Below are 17,242 nucleotides of genomic sequence, written 5' to 3' on the forward strand. Positions count from 1 at the left end.
AGATTTAAAAAAAAAAAAAAACAACAAAAGACAACTTACTAATAAACGATAATTTGGCCAACTTCTTAAAACACACCCAAGAACTTTTTGGTTCATTGTTTTTGAATCATTCTGTGAAATAAAATCAGTGGCCTATAGGCACGTACATCAACTGTTCTTTTAAAAAAAAAAAAAATCGTATGCAACAAGGTTTTTTCCCCCCCACTTTCCCATTGGTTTGAAGGCTTTTTCTCTCCCATATATAATGTCCCCGACGTAAAACAAACAGCAGTCAATACCTGGTTGTAGAACAAATTTATTCATAAGTAGAGCTGTCACATCACTCTCAAACGTGGCATTTTTGAAAAAAATGTAACGCAAAACAGTATTTAATGTAACAATTGACCTTGTGCTGGTGCAGCATTAAGGAAAAAAAAAAGAAAAAAGTGGAATTAATGGAGACATCTTGGATCGCATTCGGCTTGTCACTCACATACAGGCAAACTTCTCATTTCCAAGAGATGACTCTGGTCCGCCATCTGCTGGTGAACATGGGGCATTACATATAAACAGGTCTAAAGATCCCGGCGTTTAATAACAATCTAGATTGACAGCAATCATATAAGCAACACAGCCACTTATCTGCAAGACTAAAACTCATGCCACGGGAGTTCTGGAGTTTTTAAAACCTAGTAGCAACAGTAACACTTTTAGAGAAAAAGCATTTTAGTGGCAAAGGTTCCCCTGAAAATTTTTTCCCCCCCTAGTGTTACAAATGCTGATCAAAAAAAAAAAAAAAAAGGAAGAAAATATATATATACCGTCTCTGACTGCAAATGACATACATAGCTACCTCTGTAGCATCTGTAACTGCATGACAAAAAATATAGCAGTATACACTGAAAATACAGTTCATTACATTCATTACATTTTTTTTTTTTATATCGTATGTACACAAAGAGCATTAAATTAAAATATGAATGAAATGTGAGGATTTGCGGCACAAGCAACTAAACTATTGCATAAGGGGAGAGTGATCGCTTGATAAATGTCATCTTTTTATATCCCCGCTGCGTTTTATAACTGAGCTGAACATGCGCTTTATTAGCAAAGACTCTTTTAATATTAGTTATGCACAAACACATTTAACACACGTGCACTTGTGTTTGTCAAGACTCCCTTTACCATTGTATTGATAGTTGAGAAAGACTAGGAATGCCACCAAAATAAGACTGTGGTGTTTTGGAGGGAAAAAAAGAAAAGACAAAGAGCCTCACAATCCATGCATGCTACCGCATTTCCCCCCAAAAATACAAACAGCTACAGAAATCCCAGTAAATCCTTAAATCCCGTGATCCCTCGTGACTGCACAGAAAATGAGCCTGGTCACATGCAGGGGTCGTAGATCATCTCAGAGTAACAGTCTTAATTTGCTTTGGAAGCTCTAGCAAAAAACAAACACTCAAAATACATAAATGACCTTAATGGTTTCACATGTCCAAATAGACCTTAAGCAGAGCCAAAAGGAAGGTCAGCACCATTAGGCGATTTGCTTCGTGTGCACAAACACAATCAGGCAGATTTGCATTGGGTAAGAGGTGGTCTTTAAAATGATTAGCTTTTAAGAAGGCAGGAATGTGTCATACAGTGAGGAAAGTCCAGTGTTCTCCACTCTGCTGCCTGGGAATGACTGGTGAGCCGAAGTGGCTGGAAGTGCCTCACACAGTGAGAAGAGGAGCTTATACACAGCTAAACAGCAGTTCAACTGATTCAGGAAAAACAACTGTGAGAGAAAATGTAATCTCAACTTCAGAGAAGTACGCTTGTACCTACTCCCAATTTTACTGAATCCCATCCTCGCTGTGGTTGCCTCTCCTAAGAGCATGTATAGCTGCAAGGCTGCCCTCTAGTGGAAACCCCCCCCAAAATGAAATAAAGACTTGAGAGGCTGAAATGTGTGGCGCGTGCATCAGGAGTTTACATCCTCTGCTGCACATTATTACAAGAGAACTTGAGTGAAAACGCATAAACTGCAAGAAATCCGGCACCTTACTAAGATTACCGAACACTTGAAATACACTGCCCTCAGTAAAGCAGTAACTTGTCTCCCTTCCAAAAAAACAATACTAAGACTTATGGTCGAAATAAGAGAATCAAGCATTAAGAGGAAGCATCCGTCAGCTCTGTAGTGACAAATAGCAAAAGCATTTAAGTAGTTTTATACATGGTAAAGGTGCTTTAGTGTATGCTGTTAATATCAAAGGCAAACTTGTGTGGAAATAAGCAAATGCATACAAAGTAGTCCGATATTAGAAAAAAAATAGGTTATGCTGGCCACTCAGAGACTTCGGCAAGGCTGGCTGGTTGTTGACGGAAGAGTGCTGGTGCTTTGTCCACACCCACACTTTCAGAGCTACAAGTATGTGTCCTGCTCTGTGCTGCTGAGGCTTTGTGTAGATCGCTGAAGAGTAGATTCTTTGGCAGAGGGGAGGTCTGTAGGAGGTGTTTTCTGCTCTCCAGCTGAGTCCGTTTCAGTCTGCGCCGCGGCCTCTGGCGTCACACTGTTGCCTGGAGGCGGGGCAGGCGGTTCTGTGGATGACGATTGAGGGTCACTGAGAAGAGGGTAAGGATTGGGAATCTCCTCTGTGGGCTGGGATTTTTTCATGCTCTTCTTTTTCTTACTCTTCTTCTCCTCCTTGCCCTTCTGCAGCTGTGGGGTAGTCTGAGGCACTTCAAGTACAATGGTGGGGTTCTGCTGCAGGTCCTGACGCCTGGGTGGCTCAGCCAGCATGATGATCCGAGCGCCGTGCATTCTCGGAGGCGGTTTGAAATTGAGCTCCCCGCGGTTCTTCTTCCAGCGCTTGAGCTGGGTGTGATGCTCTCGTTCCACGTCTCGCGCCGTCACCGGCACCTCGAGAATCTGCAAAAGGAAAAATCAAGTCACCCGGTCACTGCTGTGCTCACATGTTCCTTCCATGACTGGCCATTGTACTGAGACTGTGAACTTTGTCTGCAAATGCCAAATGACCGCCACACACAGTCAAGCCGGCGCTACATATAACAGGGGGTATTGTTTGGGAAGACAGACCCTCACACAAAGCTCGATACAAGGAACCAGACACCATGCAGCCAGCACTCTGGTCAATTTGTCTGTGTGTCACTTTAATTCACTCTCTCAGACTCACTGGTGTTCTCTTGACTACTTGTAGGAACACTTATTGTTCCCTCTAACTCCTCCCTCACAATATGACACAATGCTGTTTACATCACTGCCGAATAATCAGACACGACTTCTCAATAACAAAGTCAGATCACATGTTTAGAAAACATTGATATCAGCAAAATAAAATAAACTCTGTTTTTAAATGATATTTTCCTTGATTCTTGGGTAGCCTCACATGACTAGGTAATTCATGTGATGAGAAGAATGATATCTGGGATGTAGTTCCTCCTTGAAAGAGCAAACTAAAGGACAACTAGAGACCATCTTTAGGCATCTATACGACTCGCTGCTAGTGCAATACCTTCAGTTTTTGGAGACAGTTACCACATTCAACTCTAGGCCTGGATTACACTTCTAGAAGCTGCAAATCAAAGATCAGAATCACTGGCAGGACACCGAGGACATTTCAGCCTGAAGGCAAAGCAATCTGGGAAAAACCCCTTACCTCTTGAACAAGGAAACCCTCCTGCATGTATCGAGGCTCTATCGCCCTGAGAAGCTCCATGGTCTCATACTGGCCTTGGCAGGCCTTAAGCTTCTCACGAGTTCCCAACATGCACTTGAGTAGCACCAAGCCCACTCGGAAAATTATCTTCACTCCTAAAAGGAGGAAGAAGGAGCCGATGAGTCAATTTCAGAGTAAAGACGCTCTATGAGGCACCGCTGCAGATACATACCATCGCAGAGGAACATGTCCCAGACGCGCAGCACCGATGCCCAGGGTAGGGTTCTGGAGAAGGCACACATAAACCATTCAGTCATGTAGAGGATGGGGTCGATCTTATGTTTCTCCAGATGCCGGAAGGCTAGAGGGGAGACGCGTCGCAGCAGGGCGAAGAGTATCTCTCCATCTAACTGTATAGCTTCCTGAAAGAGGGAGCAGTGGGACACTCTAAACAAAAAACGTATTGTACTCTGCATTGCTGGTGCTGAAATGAGATATGCACATACACGCTCATCTATTAAATTAAACCAGTCCTTATTTCTACACATTGTTTTCCCATTATGCACGACTACCCAGATTTTGCACTTATGAGGAAACATTTAATTAGCAAACCTTCTTTCATAACATGGAATTCATAACTGCAACAGAAACCAAGAGGAGGCAATTATTACGCAAGAAAGTTTAGTCAAACAGCTTACTGAGAAAATAAGTCTGTAAACAGCCCACTGCCTTCATCAGAAAACCATAACCACAGTGCCACTGCGTCACACACACACTGTGGGAAACAAAATACACATTCTAGTTTTGCTGAGCAAAAGGCCTACAAGTAGGTGTGCACAGCTCTGGTAGCAGTGGAGTCAACTGAGGCTATATTCTCTTTGCATTTCCAACACTGAGCCATATCATCATGAACGCTTTCAAGTGTTTCAGTCTCACCAGGCCGGGACTGTAGTAACCAGGAAGATACTTCTCACAGATCTGGACCAGCCCCCAGAAAGCATCCTGTAGAATCACACACACATACACACAATGTAAGGGTAGTTCTTTGTTATACTTAGGGAGGCATTCCAGTTGTCACAGAGAAGCTGGAAAACATTAGAAATGTTCTCTTAAATACAAGATTTTCTAGCCATTCTACCCTTATGAAGCACTCGGGCCCCCTTAGGACACTGGCCAATTTGGTGTGTATAGTGTTATTGTGTCACACAGTGTGGTGTCGAACCAAAATCCTTTCCCAAGCAACTATCCACAATAAAAAGCCATCTTTGCAACACCCCGGACACTTATTTAGCTGGTAATTTACTTAATTGAAATGCTCACCAGGACAGAAAACTGCATGTATACATAACCACCACACACATCTGATAAATCCACTTCAAAGTCTGCTCTCTCTCTTATGTCTGAAGTTCATACTTTAGGTTGTGAGGAGAATTTTCCCTTCAACATATTAATTGCTTAGTGCTTTTAATGACCACAAGACTTTCCTCAAACTGAGAGTGTGTCTAAAAATCACACACCATGTCTAACTAAGCTAAACTGAATAAGTGGAATTCATGATTCCATTAGCTGATACTCTGACATACATGCAGAGACTTAATCTGTGGAATGATAGGATGTTTCCAGCGATGCTATCTGCCTTGTTTTTTAGTTCAAAATTTCCAAACCCTTTTACAGTCACCTTGGCTGCTATCATAATCTCAAATTCGATGTATTATTTATACTATGGAGCAGCTCTGGAAATCATCTACAGATTACATCATTCGTACACTCAGTCCCTCTGCAGTTCAGCTCAAAAATACTTTCCCGAGGTCACAAACTAAAACTGAGCCTTACAAAATAAAAGAAACAGCACTATTTCTATTTTCAGTGTGGATTTTAGTTTTAAAGACCATAACAAGTCTTCAAGTGTTCAGATCATCCACACCAAGGGACACAATTTATATGGTGAGTGATGGTGTGTGTTTGTATTGAAGGCAGTTCGTACCTCAGCAGGCATGTGCATAAGCAGCACTGCAGCAATAGGAGCCTGGGCCTGGCAGTATCCCTCCTCTGGTCTGTAGAGAGTATAAGCCTTAAGAACACGGAACAGGTCCTTCTGCCTGCACACACACACACACACACAAACATGCAACATTTTAGCATATTCAAATAAGATGCAGTAAACAACTCCCGTGTTGTACGTCACATTGTGGTAGACTGCTCACCCGTGTCCTCCCCGTGACACAAACATCTCGTGAAAAGGAAACTGTCGATGGAGGTCTTTCTCAATTACATCAAGCCATTTGGGGTCTCCCGGCTGGCTATCCAGCTCCTGACAAAAAGAGCATGGGGGACATGAGAGTGAGATCTCTTTGTGATACGGTATAAGTGATTATATTGTCTTTAAGTAGGAGGACTACAAACCCCTGATTCTTTTTTATAGGATTTAGTGATCTCAGCAATAAATTAAGTTATTCATTCACTATAAAGGTCACTGAATTGTCTAACCACTGCATAAGCAGAGGCTAGTTTTAAACTTTATATTTGAAAAGATTCAAGATCTGCATCATTATTCATTTGATGCTAGCATGCATTTTGAACACTTAACCTGAATAGAAAACAAACCAAACAAAAAAGATCAATAATAAAAACTGCCATTGCTCCAGCTCTTTGGTAAAAATATCTGGGTTCTCACTCACATGAGTAATGCTTGTGGATGACCACACTTTCAGTACCAATTTCAAATGAAATTTAAAAATGAAATGAGCTCAAAGTAGAGTTTAAGCAGAGATGTGAGGAGGAAGTGAAAGAGGAAGCTGTCGGACCTGAAACTTTCCTTGGTTCTGCTCTCTCTTCACCTTCCCACCAGACAGGTAGAGCCATGCACGGCCTCTGAGGGCAGGAGGAATTCCTTTCTGGCACCGCAGCCTCACCTGAGTCACAGAACAAAAGGGTTTCCCAAATAAAGCAATATACCAAAGGACCATGGGAGAATGTAGCTTGAGAAAAGCTAAGAGAGGCAATCTGGTGCGCAGATACAGCAAATGGTTTTCATCAGAGCGCTGCCACTGGTATTTGTTCCCTTTTTTGAATAAGTGTAGTTTTGTACTTAGAAACTAACAGCTTACACTTAGGATGTAAGTGCAGCACTGCATGCACTCTAAAAACTCTTACAACCCAGTGATTTGACTTCCTTCTTTTCAGCAATGAAAATGGCCAGTTACTACTTATCTAGATCACCAATTTATTTGGCAGATGCAAGATCAGAATTTGATCAAAGACGAGCCAAAATTTGGGGATATTCTAACACCTGAGTCTCTTATTAAAGCTTCAGTTATACATGTAACATTAAAAACATGCCACGTGATTTATATCTTCAGGATGCAGAAAACAAAACATTATCTCCAAGGGGGCGACTACTTAAGGTGCATAGAAACATAAACAGAAGTCATACACAAACACTCTACCACCTGTGACTCGGGGAGTAGAGCGGGTCGTCTTCTTATCGGAAAGTCAGACTCCTCCAGTGTGCGTGCTGGAGGAGTATCTTGGGCAAGATACCGAACCCCAAAATGATCTAAAGGCATCCAGCAGCGTGCGAGTGTGTGGAAGGGATAAGCATAGAAAAAAGCTTGTTGCTGCAACTGTAGGAAGAACATTATGACCTTCAAAAGGGCCAAAATATACTAAAATGAATGCTGCAAAACATGACATTGATAAAATTTGATCTCAACTCGTGCCATCTCTCCAAGTTGAGGCTTTGCAATCTTTCAGCAGGAATCACAAACAGGTGTTGTCGCAACAGATTAGCTGACCCGACCTTCACATTTGAGTCCTCTTGAGACTTTTGACTTGACTTGCATTATTACCCTTTCTGAGCACATTTGTTTGCTCTAAAGCAAAGCTGGCACACTTCCTCAAGAACATTACAGTTCCTACTGTACAATTATTATCAATCATGGGGGCACAATAAAGGATTAGAAACCCTGACCTTTATTAGTACATGTACAGCGAGAAAAGGAACACTTCTCGCCGCTAAATTAGCCGTTTCTGTCATGTATTGAGCCACTTTTTGTATTCCTTTTGAAAGAGAATCATTTTATATGAAGCCAGTACAATCCCACCCTGAATCTGAAACCGGTAATTTTTCATACAGTATATGCAGTGATACAGGGACGGGGTTGTGTCCTGGCTTGCTGCTGATTCATGGGTGTGAGGTTAAGTTGCAGCTTTACGTCGATTCGCTGAGAGCATTTCACACAGAACCAGCTAGACAAGCAAAACTGCAAAACAAAGTGTATACAAAGTCTGTTCCTTGTGCAATCATTTGAGCGTTACCGTTTGCTTTGTTTGATCATGTGTAAGAGTACCTGTGATTGGGGGGGACAAAAACAAAAACTTCCTAGAAACGACACAATACAATTCAGCAAACCACCTTCAGAAACTCTTTAAAAGAAACTGATCTGGTGAGCTTCACATGGCTAACACCATGGAAGGCATACAACCAAGCCACATGTTTTATGTAATTGATTTAACACCTGGTGCTGACCTTATTGAATCGCTTGATCATCCACTTGTCCCAGTGGCTCAGCATGTCCAGCCACTTCACCTCTCTTTGCCTGAGCACCGCTGGAGGTATATCCTGAGCTCTGGTTACACAACAGGAGGGAGAAAAAAAATTACAAAGCTCAAATCATTTTTTGCGCTTTTTTGCTTGAAATGACAGCAAACGACACATCTTCTCTTCTTTTAGCACAGAAATAATTAGACAGGTGACAAAAGTTTTCTTGTTTTTGCAATAAGGCAAGTCTGAAATAAGCCTCCAAATTGGCCCAAGCTTTAAAAAGAAAACAATCTCACAAAGACAGTTCATCGTTCTGCATCTGCCATCAGATCTGTGTGTGTGGCCATCACTCATTTGCAGTCAGCGAACTATAAAAGATACAAACTCAAGACCTATTTAATGTCAAAGCTCTCTGATCTGAAGGAGCTGCAGTCAGGATAATTTAACAGTAAAATATTTACAGGCAAGGAGGGAGGGGGGAGTCAAGGACTTTACATTATATTTTCAAACGGAAAAAGAAAACGTAAGCAAGTATAACCTACATTAGGAATTGTGGTCTGATGCTTTACTATGGTATGTAATTATCTCATCGGCACAAGCCTGTAATTGTAGGGCTGAAACGTCTTCAAAGAGCTCTTCTTATTTAAGACAGGCCTCTTCTGGTAACAAAGTGCAGTCTATGTGTTGTAGATCAGTGCAAGACTATACTGCAGCTTCAGCTCCCAGAGCCTTTAAACAATAAAGAGATACGTTTGTTGCCAAACAGTACAAGCTAAACACTGACTATCTACAGAGCTGAGCCAAAAGAGGCCCTCAGCTAAAGAGGCACCAAGAGCTGCGGCTCCAAGCCTGCCAAAACTCCACAAGACAGGAAACTCCCAGCCAGCCGGTGCTTGCCATAACTTTCACCCACTCCTTCCACTGTTTCACTGCTGTCATGCAGGCTTTAGACCCAGCACAAAAAGAAAAACGAAATAGATTTCTTACAAAAGAAAGAAAAGAAACTGATCTAAACTGTATTGCCAAAAGGCCAGAGATAAATTAAATCCAAGCATGACACAGACAGCCAGAAGTGCTCGGTCAGCACCCCCCCCTCCACCACCACCGCAAAAAACTGTGTGACAGACTAAACGAAAAACAATTTAACATTACATGGTAGAAATAAGAAGATTAATACGACTCGTTTAATCCTCATCTACGCGTTTACTGCTTGTGGTGACTGTGGCAAACAGAAAGTAATTTTAAAAAAAAGAAAGAAAGAAAAAAAGGAAAAAATAGAAACAACACGGTGCCACGCAGCTGGTTGGGAGCTCTGTTTGTCTGAGGCACATAACAACACCTGCACAACTTGTCATCACAACTAATGGACAACAGTAGGCTGCAAATTTACTACCTATTATTATTATTATCATTAAGCATGGCAAACCAACACAGATGGCCTCAGAGTTAAAGGAAACTTACGTGTCCTCTGAGTACTTCTGCGCCCCACCAATAAATCCATATTTATCCGCCTGCCTTTCGCTGGCGAAGCCGTTGATCTCAGAGTCGGATCCCAAGGAGCCTTCGTCGTCAATGTGACTGCTGCTAAGAGTCCTGATGCTCCCCGTGTCCACAGATCGACGGCCGTTTTCCATTTTGTCCATGGTAGCATAAGAAGAAGAAAAAAAAACTAGCCTTCTAGCCGGGACAGCTAACGTCAGCGAGGTTGTGGACAACCCAGTCAAATCTGCTCCTGTGCATATGCAGTCGAGTCAAACTGCACCGACGCCATGATTTCTGGGCGCGAGTTAAACTTTCCAACCGCTGTTTTGTCCGTAAATCTTTTCTAAGGGTGCGTTCCAACCGCTGGGTCACATTAAACTGGTTATGCTTGAGTTAACTTGAATGGGTTTTCCCCCAGTTTTAACATTAGCCAGCTAACTGCGTTGCTAACGTACTAAAAGTTAGCCTTAACTGCTTGTGACAACAATCCCAAACTATTTCTACATTGACCCCACCTTCAACGAACCGCCGCTACATTATTGTCTAGTTTTACATAGTTAGCCGATTACTTACTAAACCACCTGGTTAACGAACTAGTACATTTTGTCCTCGGCTAGCTGTGGCTTGGTTTTGCCGTCCTGTCATCCCACCCGAGAACACTATACAGATTTCTACATCTCCTAGTATCCCAAACCTACCGCCCTCGCCTGGGCTTTAACATCCTAATGTTACGTCTGCCCCTAGCGGCTGCAGAAGAAAGAGGAAGCGAATCCCATGTCTGCTCTTTTCTGTGAGCACATGTGACCTGTCCTAATCCATGTCATGTTGCTAGATTTGCAAACGCAGCAGCAACAAAACCAGACCATTTAAAACTCCTTTATTTCAATGAATGAATCTCGTGGGCTCTACATGTTGTTACAAATTACCACTTAAGTTGCATCACAGAGAAGAAAAAGACTGAAGCAAAAGTGTGAAATCATGACTGCCATCCAGAGTATTATCTTTTAACCTTTAAGGAGGACACGTTGTTTGCACACAATTGTATGAAAAATGCCATATAATGCAAACAAAAATTAATTTTATGACACAAAAAACAACAAAATAAAGCAACAAAAAAATCATGTCTTCTTTCTGCAAGGATGGCTCACTTCTTTCTTCCACCTCTCTCCTTCAGTGCCAGATGAATGATCGAACCGTTGCTCATGTTGTAGTAAGCCAGCGAGTTGGAATCCTTAATGAAAATACCCTGAAAAGGAACCAAAAAAAACAAAACAACAACAAATTAATAAATCAGCACTTTATATTAATTAATGCAGATGAGATCAGACATTCCAACAAAGCCATGAGCAAATCTTTACCTCATACTGCAACTTCTGTTTTCCTGCCGGCATGCCTGTAGCTTCATGGATTTTGACTTTAATGACAGACACCTGCGGAGACATTACATTTGCACATCAATAAGAATGCTGTGTGTGAAACCACTTAACCTTAAAGAGAGAAAACAAACCACATGTTGCATACCTGGTCTGTGACTGGGACAGTGAAATTCAGCACCTGGCCATTCAGCTTCCATTCACTCTTGTCCTGCATGTTAGGAACCTGTACTTTAACAGCCACTGGACCCTAGAGACAGGAAAAAGATTCAGACACAAAAACAGATGAAACTACATATCCATGTTCTACTAAGTAGGTTAGCTGTGTTTATTTTCAACTACCACAGCTGGAAACAAAGCCCTATATTACTACCATGTGCACAAAAATAACTTTTCTTTTTTGCATATCTTTAAATGAATCTGATGGTCACACAAAGTCCCAATCCAGTCTACTGAACCATGAGAGTGATGTGGTAGCACTGGTAAATTATAAATGTAACATAACACCTTTTCCACACTTTATTGATCCAACAAACCTTGTTTCTACGAAGGAACTCCTCTTCCGGAATCAGGTTATCCTCAGTCTTCATCTTCTTACTGACAGGCTCATCCTCATGAGGTGGGGGTGGGTGGATAGGTGGTGCTGGAGCAGCACTTGGTGGCTGTGGCACAGGTGGAGCAGGAACAAATGCTAGAGGAAGGGGAAAAAATAAGGTTATTTGAATTTAAATATAAAAAATAAGGAAAGCTGTGTATAAAAGGTTTGGTTACCAAATTACTCCAAGACAAGTAATATTTTCCCTAACAATGGTCATCTAGTTGTTTCTCATAAGCGCTTTAACCTTATAGAGTTGACGGATGCACAGGCATGTCCAGAACACATGATTGATGTAAGATACTATAGCAGCTATAGTATCTTACATCTATAGCTATAGTAGCTTACACGAGTCATGGGATTACGTGCAGACTTTAAACTATGTTCCAGTTTTTAAATTGTCTTGATAAGTATGATTTTATTTGACCTACAATCAATAATTTATGGTATGCTTTTGCTTGAAAATGTGATATTCTAAGGAAAGTGCTTGCAAAAATAAAAAAAAATTAAATTAAAATACAAAAAAACAACACCCTACTGGTGGAAAAATGTAACACATCAACCAATCCGAAAATTATATGGAACATGTGGCATTCGGTTGCTGAGGAGAAGTTGAGGGAGCAATGGCAAAAGAAAGAACAGCGACACCGATAGCAAGATTTGAGAATTGCAAGCCAGCCTGGAGTTTAAAGATAGTGTGTAGTCAGGAATAATCAGTGTTGCATCTTATTGTGACACCTGATTGTTTTGTAATTAGTTGTTCCAAAACAATGCCTGAGCCATTACCTGCATTTTATCTAATTCAAGAGCAAAATCAAAAGTAGTAAAAAACAGCCAACTATACCCTTGACCCTAGGGGGTTAACTTACGGGCTGGAACAACCATGGGAGGTGGTCTGGGAGCCATGATGTGAGGCGCAGAAGGCGGCATGGGAACCACGTTAATGCGGGGAGCAGGAATCATGGGCGGCATTGGGGTAATAACTTGTCCTGGTGCAAGACGCACCACAGGAGCCACAGGTGGTCTCGGAATTACAGGTACAGCAGACAAGAGAGTGGTGCGTACTGGTGGTGCCACCTGTTACATAACAACATTACGTGATAAGAAGGTACATATGTACAACAAAAAGCATTCAAATGTATACAATTACAATTTTAACTTACAGAGGGTGGGCGAGGCACCGCTGTGACAGGGGGACTAGGTTTAGGCAAACTGGGTGCAGAGGAGGGGATGGGTGGCTGGTGATGAATTTCACTTGGCTTGCTAGGGCCAATTTTCTCTTTAGTGTCATCTTCTCCCACCAGTCCTTTGGCCTTGTGAATGGCTTCTATCTGCTCTTGCAGGGTAATGTTGGCCTGCGCTGCCTGCTGTGTACGAGCCATGCTTCCAGAGTGGCCATCCCAGGTAACCTGAAATGCAAAAGAATACAATTATTATTGTTATTATTATTGTTAAAGACAGTTTTATAAAAACTGCAGTTACTCAGTGTTTTTACCTTCTCCTCTGGCTTTTGGATTTCTTCTTCCCCAATCTTTTTACCGATGGCCGTCTCTTCCACACCGAAGATATCAGTACGCCTCTCAGCCAGCTGTTTCAAGCTGCTCTCGATATCCAAACCAGGAGCATAAACTTCATCCTCAGTCTGTCTGTCTCTGATGCTGCGGTCTCTTTGCTCCAGCCAGCGTGGATCTAGCAGACCGATACGCATGTGCTCTGGCATCTTACTGGCTGGGATCTTCTCACCGGTAATGGGAGAGATGAGGTACTCGTCTGGAACTGCAACTGAGGGCTGAGGCTTGGATGCTGTAATGAAAAGGTAACATTAGTTAAAAAACAAAAACAAACAAATTGTACAAAGTGAAAACTTGCTCACATAACGAACAGTGTTACCTTTGGGGTCGTAGTCTTTGCGAATGATAACCTGATCTGGAGTTGGAGGCAGTGGAGGTGGCATGGGGGTGTCCGGTGGCAGTGGAGCCTTCATGCCATCATCCTCATCATCAGATCCCTAAAGAAAGCAGCAGGGGATGAATCGATTTTGTTACAAGATCTTAAAGTTTTCTTCTTTTTCTTTCTCCAAGCAGTGGGTTAGAAAAGATGTCATTTAATTAAAAGAAAAACATATAGTATCAAATCTATAACTGGTCAGACATGAACAGCTTGCAATCCGCAGTAATTAATTACTCCATCAGTTCTAACCTCATCCATGTCCTGCACTTGTGTGTCTTGATCAGGCTGTGAAGGCTGGCCTTCACCCCTATCCTCCCGCTCGTCATCTTCACCATCGCTCTCCACTTCCATCTCTACCTCCTCACTCTCTCCAAACTTCTCATAGCGCTCCTGGATCAGGATGCGAGCGCCGAGCTCCTCTGGTGTGGTAGGCGGTGGGAAGTGGCCTAAGGAATTTGAGATGCCAATAAAGATTAAATGATTGTACCAATATTTACAGATGGGGGTTACTATTTAAAGATATAGTTACTGTGGTTATAATTACCTTGTTCATTAGGCTGGAAATCCACTGTTTCGACCACTACAAAGTCATGCCAGTCAATTTGGGCATATGCAACTCGTTCTTTCTCCCTTTCCTCCTCCTCCTTCTTCCTCTCGCGCTCCTGGTACTTTGCCCATTCAACACGGTACCTTACCTGATGGTTGGACAACAGGACATATTACAACCATGGGAAAGAGCAAATGTAAACGGTTATTTTGAGAAGCAGTCACTGTTAAAACAGAATACCTGGTCCATAACCTCTTTTGGGTTCTCGGCTTCCTTCTTGAGTTTGGTCAGTAAGCCTTTGGGAGGGATCAGAATCTAAAGGATTAAAGTCGAGAATCAATATAATGCTTAGAAAGTTTAGAATCACCACTTGAATAAATACACACCCAGAGAAGCCCAATCTGTTAAGTCACCTTAGTATACTGCTCCACCAGCTTGGTGAAGTAATTGAAAAGGCTGTGCTGTGGTCGCAAAAAGTCAAACTGGTAGTTCCTCTGTTCCTTCTGCATGAGCTGAGTGAGAAACTGGCGCCCGTTGCGAGCAACAAACTGGGCAGTGAGCTTGACAACATCCAGGTCAAATGCTGAGATTGATGGAGGATCTGCAATGAACTCAAACTCAGGGGGAGGTTCTTTGGGGACCACTGTCTCCTGAATCACCTGTGACTGAACCTAAAAAACATGTAAAATATTAGTCAGGGTCAAAGACTACCAGACCAGTTTTTTTTAATTAAAAAAAATAAAAATAAAGTGCAAAGTGAAGTTCAATGACTTACTTTCTGAGGAAGCTGCTGGGACTGTTGCATAGCCTGCTGCATAACTTTGGGCACAGCTGCAGATGGCTCTTGAGCTTTCCCCTCCTTAAATTCATTGACTTTGTGGCGATAGTAGGCATGGTAGGGGTCATTCGGGTTGAGGAAGTTAAACTTTGGATTGTTGATCTCATTCTGACGGATTCTTGCCTCAAATTCAGGCCCGTTCCTGTGAATTGGCAAGAATTAGATATGCCATATACATGAAATCCAGTTACCATTACATATTTAAAAAGCTGCCACACATAAAATAACCAACCTTGCAACAAAGCTGGCTGTCTTGTCAACAATGTTTCGGACCTCGGGAGGTGGATAAATGATACCAACAATAGGTTTTGTGGCTGGCGTTTCTTCTGCTGTTGAATCATTCTGTTGCCGCAAAAGCACATTTGTTAGTTAGAATAAACCAAAGAAGGGTTAGATGAATAAATAAAAGAATAAGGTAAAAACAACAACAGTGGACCACTTAACACCCACCCGATGTTAAAGCTTTTCCAACTACACCAAGTAATATTTCCCCTTCTCTACTACAATTTACAACACTCAAAGCATAGACAACATTTTGAAAAAATTGAAATTTCCCTACAGTAGTCCACATCATACCGTAAAAACTACCAAGTGCTCTGATGAAAGTAGGTCGGTGAATTTTCTACGTGAAAAAATGTGGTTCTGTACAAAACACATTGATCCAAATATCAGTTTTCAATTTAGCAAGTGACAGCAAAGTCTCAGCAATTACCTTCAGGTTCGAACAGAGATTTTAGACGTTGTGTGTAGATTTACCATCGCAGCTAACTACGGGCTAGCAAGGTTTAATGCTGCGACCTCAAACGTTTAGCGAAAGAAAAAGAAATAGACGCTAGCTGTTCGCTAAATTCAAAAATCAAAGAGACAGTTCAAAGTATAGAAAGACAAAAAATTAACCCAGTCCACAAGTTAGCCGAAAAAAAGCAAGCAGTATGTAGGCTACACTGCTGGCATTAGCTAACTAGCAGCGGTACCCTTACCTTGTTGTTAGCCTCCGGCTGAACGATTTGAACAGGCCCAGGCGGCATGGCTGCGACTTATTGTAAAACTGGAAGTAACCTGCAAACACAAAACCAACAAGAAAAAATACGTATTTTAAACACTCCTTTTTAGCACATGTTATGTCAACAATAAAGGCTACAGGAGCTAAAAGCTTAAAATTTGCCGTGGTTAAACACACTTACTACGTCGCGCTTTCGTTGACCCAATGGAGATGAATTACTTCCGGAAATAAACCGCACAGCATTGTGGAACTTGGAGTACTTTTTTTGGACGTTGCCAAGGAGATACGGTATCAACAGACTGCACAGTGTTTTTCAGAGCTGTGTCATTCATAAAATAGTTTGTCAGACATGAGTCAGTTGCTGGGTAGTCAGGACTGTATCGAAAGCCTCCGAAAAGACCTGGTTGACCTTCAGGGAGCGATTCTGGACGTGTTTTCTCGAACCGGACCGCTCCGCTTTTCTTCCTGGAAGTTCCCGGACAAGCACTCCTGTAATCTAGACATGGTAGCTCTGCTAGAGCAGTATGACTTTGTGGATGGGGAAGATGCGTTCAATCAGCACTCCCACATTGTTTTACTGGAGTTGGTGGTTGACAGGTAATACATAACAATGGCAATTTTATTATATAGCACATTTACATGAAAATTCATGTGCCTAACACAGAAAATTAAGAAACATAAAAATGTTAGATGTTTTAATATTGCTATTATTATTACATGCACAGTGAAAATAAACGCGGTTTACACTGTACAATGAAATTCTTATTTTGCCAGTGTCCCGTTGGGCCCATGCCTTGTGGATGTTTGCAAACAGACCTGTACAAATTAGTGCAGTAGCAGATAATGATAGTATAGTAACAGCCAACAGTAGTGTTGGTGTGGGAGCGGGGCAGTGCTGATTGTCTCATTCAGGAGTCCGATGGCCAACAGCTAGAAGCTACAGAGAGTATTAGTGCTTGATTTCAGACTCCTATAGAATCTACCTGAGGGCAAAAGTGTGGAGAGGTGGTGGGTGTGTATTGTCTCTAAAAATGTTGTGAGCCCTTGGTCGTGTAAATGCCGTGTAGTGATGTGAAGGCTGCTCCTGTGATGCACTGTGCAGTTTTTATCCCACGTTGGAGATCCTTCCAGTACCACTCTGTAACTGAGGTGGTGATGATGTGCTCAACTGTACAATGAGTTGCAAAAACAAATGCTAGAAAAAATGAGAATTTTAGTCGACATGCCACTTTCTCAGCCATCTTAGGAAGTACAGTCTTTACTG

At 42.0% G+C, this 17,242-nt stretch overlaps 3 protein-coding genes across 3 annotated transcripts; 1 reads left to right on the plus strand and 2 right to left on the minus strand.

Annotated features, from left to right (window-relative positions):
• Positions 1–277: 277 nt before the first annotated feature.
• LOC102290199 (TBC1 domain family member 10A) lies at positions 278–10,413 on the minus strand. The gene is made up of 9 exons (XM_005926881.3): positions 9,652–10,413; positions 8,176–8,275; positions 6,452–6,559; positions 5,852–5,958; positions 5,632–5,746; positions 4,584–4,649; positions 3,880–4,069; positions 3,648–3,802; positions 278–2,899 (listed from the first exon to the last, which is right to left on the minus strand). The coding sequence occupies exons 1-9, from the start codon at positions 9,831–9,833 to the stop codon at positions 2,393–2,395; spliced, it is 1,530 nt and encodes a 509-aa protein (XP_005926943.1). The 5' UTR covers positions 9,834–10,413; the 3' UTR covers positions 278–2,392.
• A 120-nt stretch (positions 10,414–10,533) lies between these two features.
• Positions 10,534–16,246, minus strand: sf3a1 (splicing factor 3a, subunit 1). The gene is made up of 16 exons (XM_005926885.2): positions 16,160–16,246; positions 15,956–16,034; positions 15,208–15,317; positions 14,913–15,117; positions 14,551–14,808; positions 14,378–14,452; positions 14,135–14,285; positions 13,840–14,036; positions 13,531–13,648; positions 13,136–13,443; positions 12,804–13,049; positions 12,510–12,717; positions 11,582–11,736; positions 11,194–11,295; positions 11,031–11,102; positions 10,534–10,918 (listed from the first exon to the last, which is right to left on the minus strand). The coding sequence occupies exons 2-16, from the start codon at positions 16,001–16,003 to the stop codon at positions 10,817–10,819; spliced, it is 2,355 nt and encodes a 784-aa protein (XP_005926947.1). The 5' UTR covers positions 16,004–16,034; positions 16,160–16,246; the 3' UTR covers positions 10,534–10,816.
• LOC121814869 (coiled-coil domain-containing protein 157-like) lies at positions 16,241–16,579 on the plus strand. The gene has a single exon (XM_042222773.1). The coding sequence runs from the start codon at positions 16,328–16,330 to the stop codon at positions 16,577–16,579; it is 252 nt and encodes an 83-aa protein (XP_042078707.1). The 5' UTR covers positions 16,241–16,327.
• Positions 16,580–17,242: the final 663 nt, after the last annotated feature.

Source organism: Haplochromis burtoni, unplaced genomic scaffold (genome assembly GCF_018398535.1).
Source record: "Haplochromis burtoni strain Fernald_Lab_line unplaced genomic scaffold, NCSU_Asbu1 Contig_95, whole genome shotgun sequence".
NCBI lineage: Eukaryota > Metazoa > Chordata > Actinopteri > Cichliformes > Cichlidae > Haplochromis > Haplochromis burtoni.

What these genes read in the sequence shown, in the direction of transcription:
- LOC121814869 (XM_042222773.1), top strand. Translation starts at nt 16,328, where the DNA reads ATGAGTCAGTTGCTGGGTAGTCAGGACTGTATCGAAAGCCTCCGAAAA.
- LOC102290199 (XM_005926881.3), bottom strand. Translation starts at nt 9,833, where the DNA reads ATGGACAAAATGGAAAACGGCCGTCGATCTGTGGACACGGGGAGCATC. An exon ending in CAGAAGTACTCAGAGGACAC is followed by an intron (nt 8,276 to 9,651) that starts GTAAGTTTCCTT and finishes TTGTGTAACCAG; the next exon opens with AGCTCAGGATATACCTCCAG. An exon ending in TTATGCACATGCCTGCTGAG is followed by an intron (nt 4,650 to 5,631) that starts GTACGAACTGCC and finishes GTGATTCTACAG; the next exon opens with GATGCTTTCTGGGGGCTGGT.
- sf3a1 (XM_005926885.2), bottom strand. Translation starts at nt 16,003, where the DNA reads ATGCCGCCTGGGCCTGTTCAAATCGTTCAGCCGGAGGCTAACAACAAG. An exon ending in CCCAGCAGCTTCCTCAGAAA is followed by an intron (nt 14,809 to 14,912) that starts GTAAGTCATTGA and finishes CATGTTTTTTAG; the next exon opens with GTTCAGTCACAGGTGATTCA. An exon ending in TCCCATGGTTGTTCCAGCCC is followed by an intron (nt 11,737 to 12,509) that starts GTAAGTTAACCC and finishes CCCTTCCTCTAG; the next exon opens with CATTTGTTCCTGCTCCACCT.